Source organism: Phytophthora parasitica (genome assembly GCF_000247585.1).
Source record: "Phytophthora parasitica INRA-310 unplaced genomic scaffold supercont2.16, whole genome shotgun sequence".
Lineage (NCBI taxonomy): Eukaryota > Oomycota > Peronosporomycetes > Peronosporales > Peronosporaceae > Phytophthora > Phytophthora nicotianae.
In genome coordinates, this window is record NW_008649002.1 from 1024346 (window position 1) to 1024925 (window position 580).

At 51.6% G+C, this 580-nt stretch overlaps 1 protein-coding gene across 1 annotated transcript; it reads left to right on the forward strand.

Annotated features, from left to right (window-relative positions):
* Positions 1-287: 287 nt before the first annotated feature.
* On the forward strand, positions 288-548 carry PPTG_22439 (hypothetical protein; the record flags this gene model as incomplete). The annotated part of the gene is made up of 1 exon (XM_008903849.1): positions 288-548. A coding segment is annotated over one exon (261 nt), but the record flags the coding sequence as incomplete, so codon positions are not given.
* Positions 549-580: the final 32 nt, after the last annotated feature.

Below are 580 nucleotides of genomic sequence, written 5' to 3' on the forward strand. Positions count from 1 at the left end.
GCCGAGAAGATGTTAAACTAGGACGCTCGCCTGGCTGGAAGCCAGGACGAGCCGAGCGTTCCAAGCTCTGCATCTATGCATACGTCGAGAAGAGACCGGAAGTTAGTCAACGGAAGAACCTGATCGACAATACATGTGATCTTCATGAGAAACATACCGGTGTTGTTGCAAGTCTCCGGAGACCGAATGAGTTCGCGAGTTGACACCGTCATGGTGCTCGAACTACTGCCTGGTGAGATGCGTGGGTGGAAATATCACGCAGGTTCAAGCACGCCAAGACTGGAGGAATGATCAACAACGAAAAAGCGGACCTATTCTTGGATTCCGGCGCCAAGGTGTCAATTCTGGACGCCGCCTTTGCTCGTAAGGTAGGGTGCTACGTAGACGAAAGTCGACAACAAGAGTGTGTTGGTATTGGAGAAGTCGTATACGTGACGAAAGGACGTATCAAGATCAAGGTCACCCTGGCAGGATCGCTGGTGTATTTCTTCGATGTTTGGGTTGGCGAAATGACGGGCCAAGACGCGATCCTCGACATGGACTTTATGGTCCCAGCAGGAATTCGCCTGGATTTGGCTGA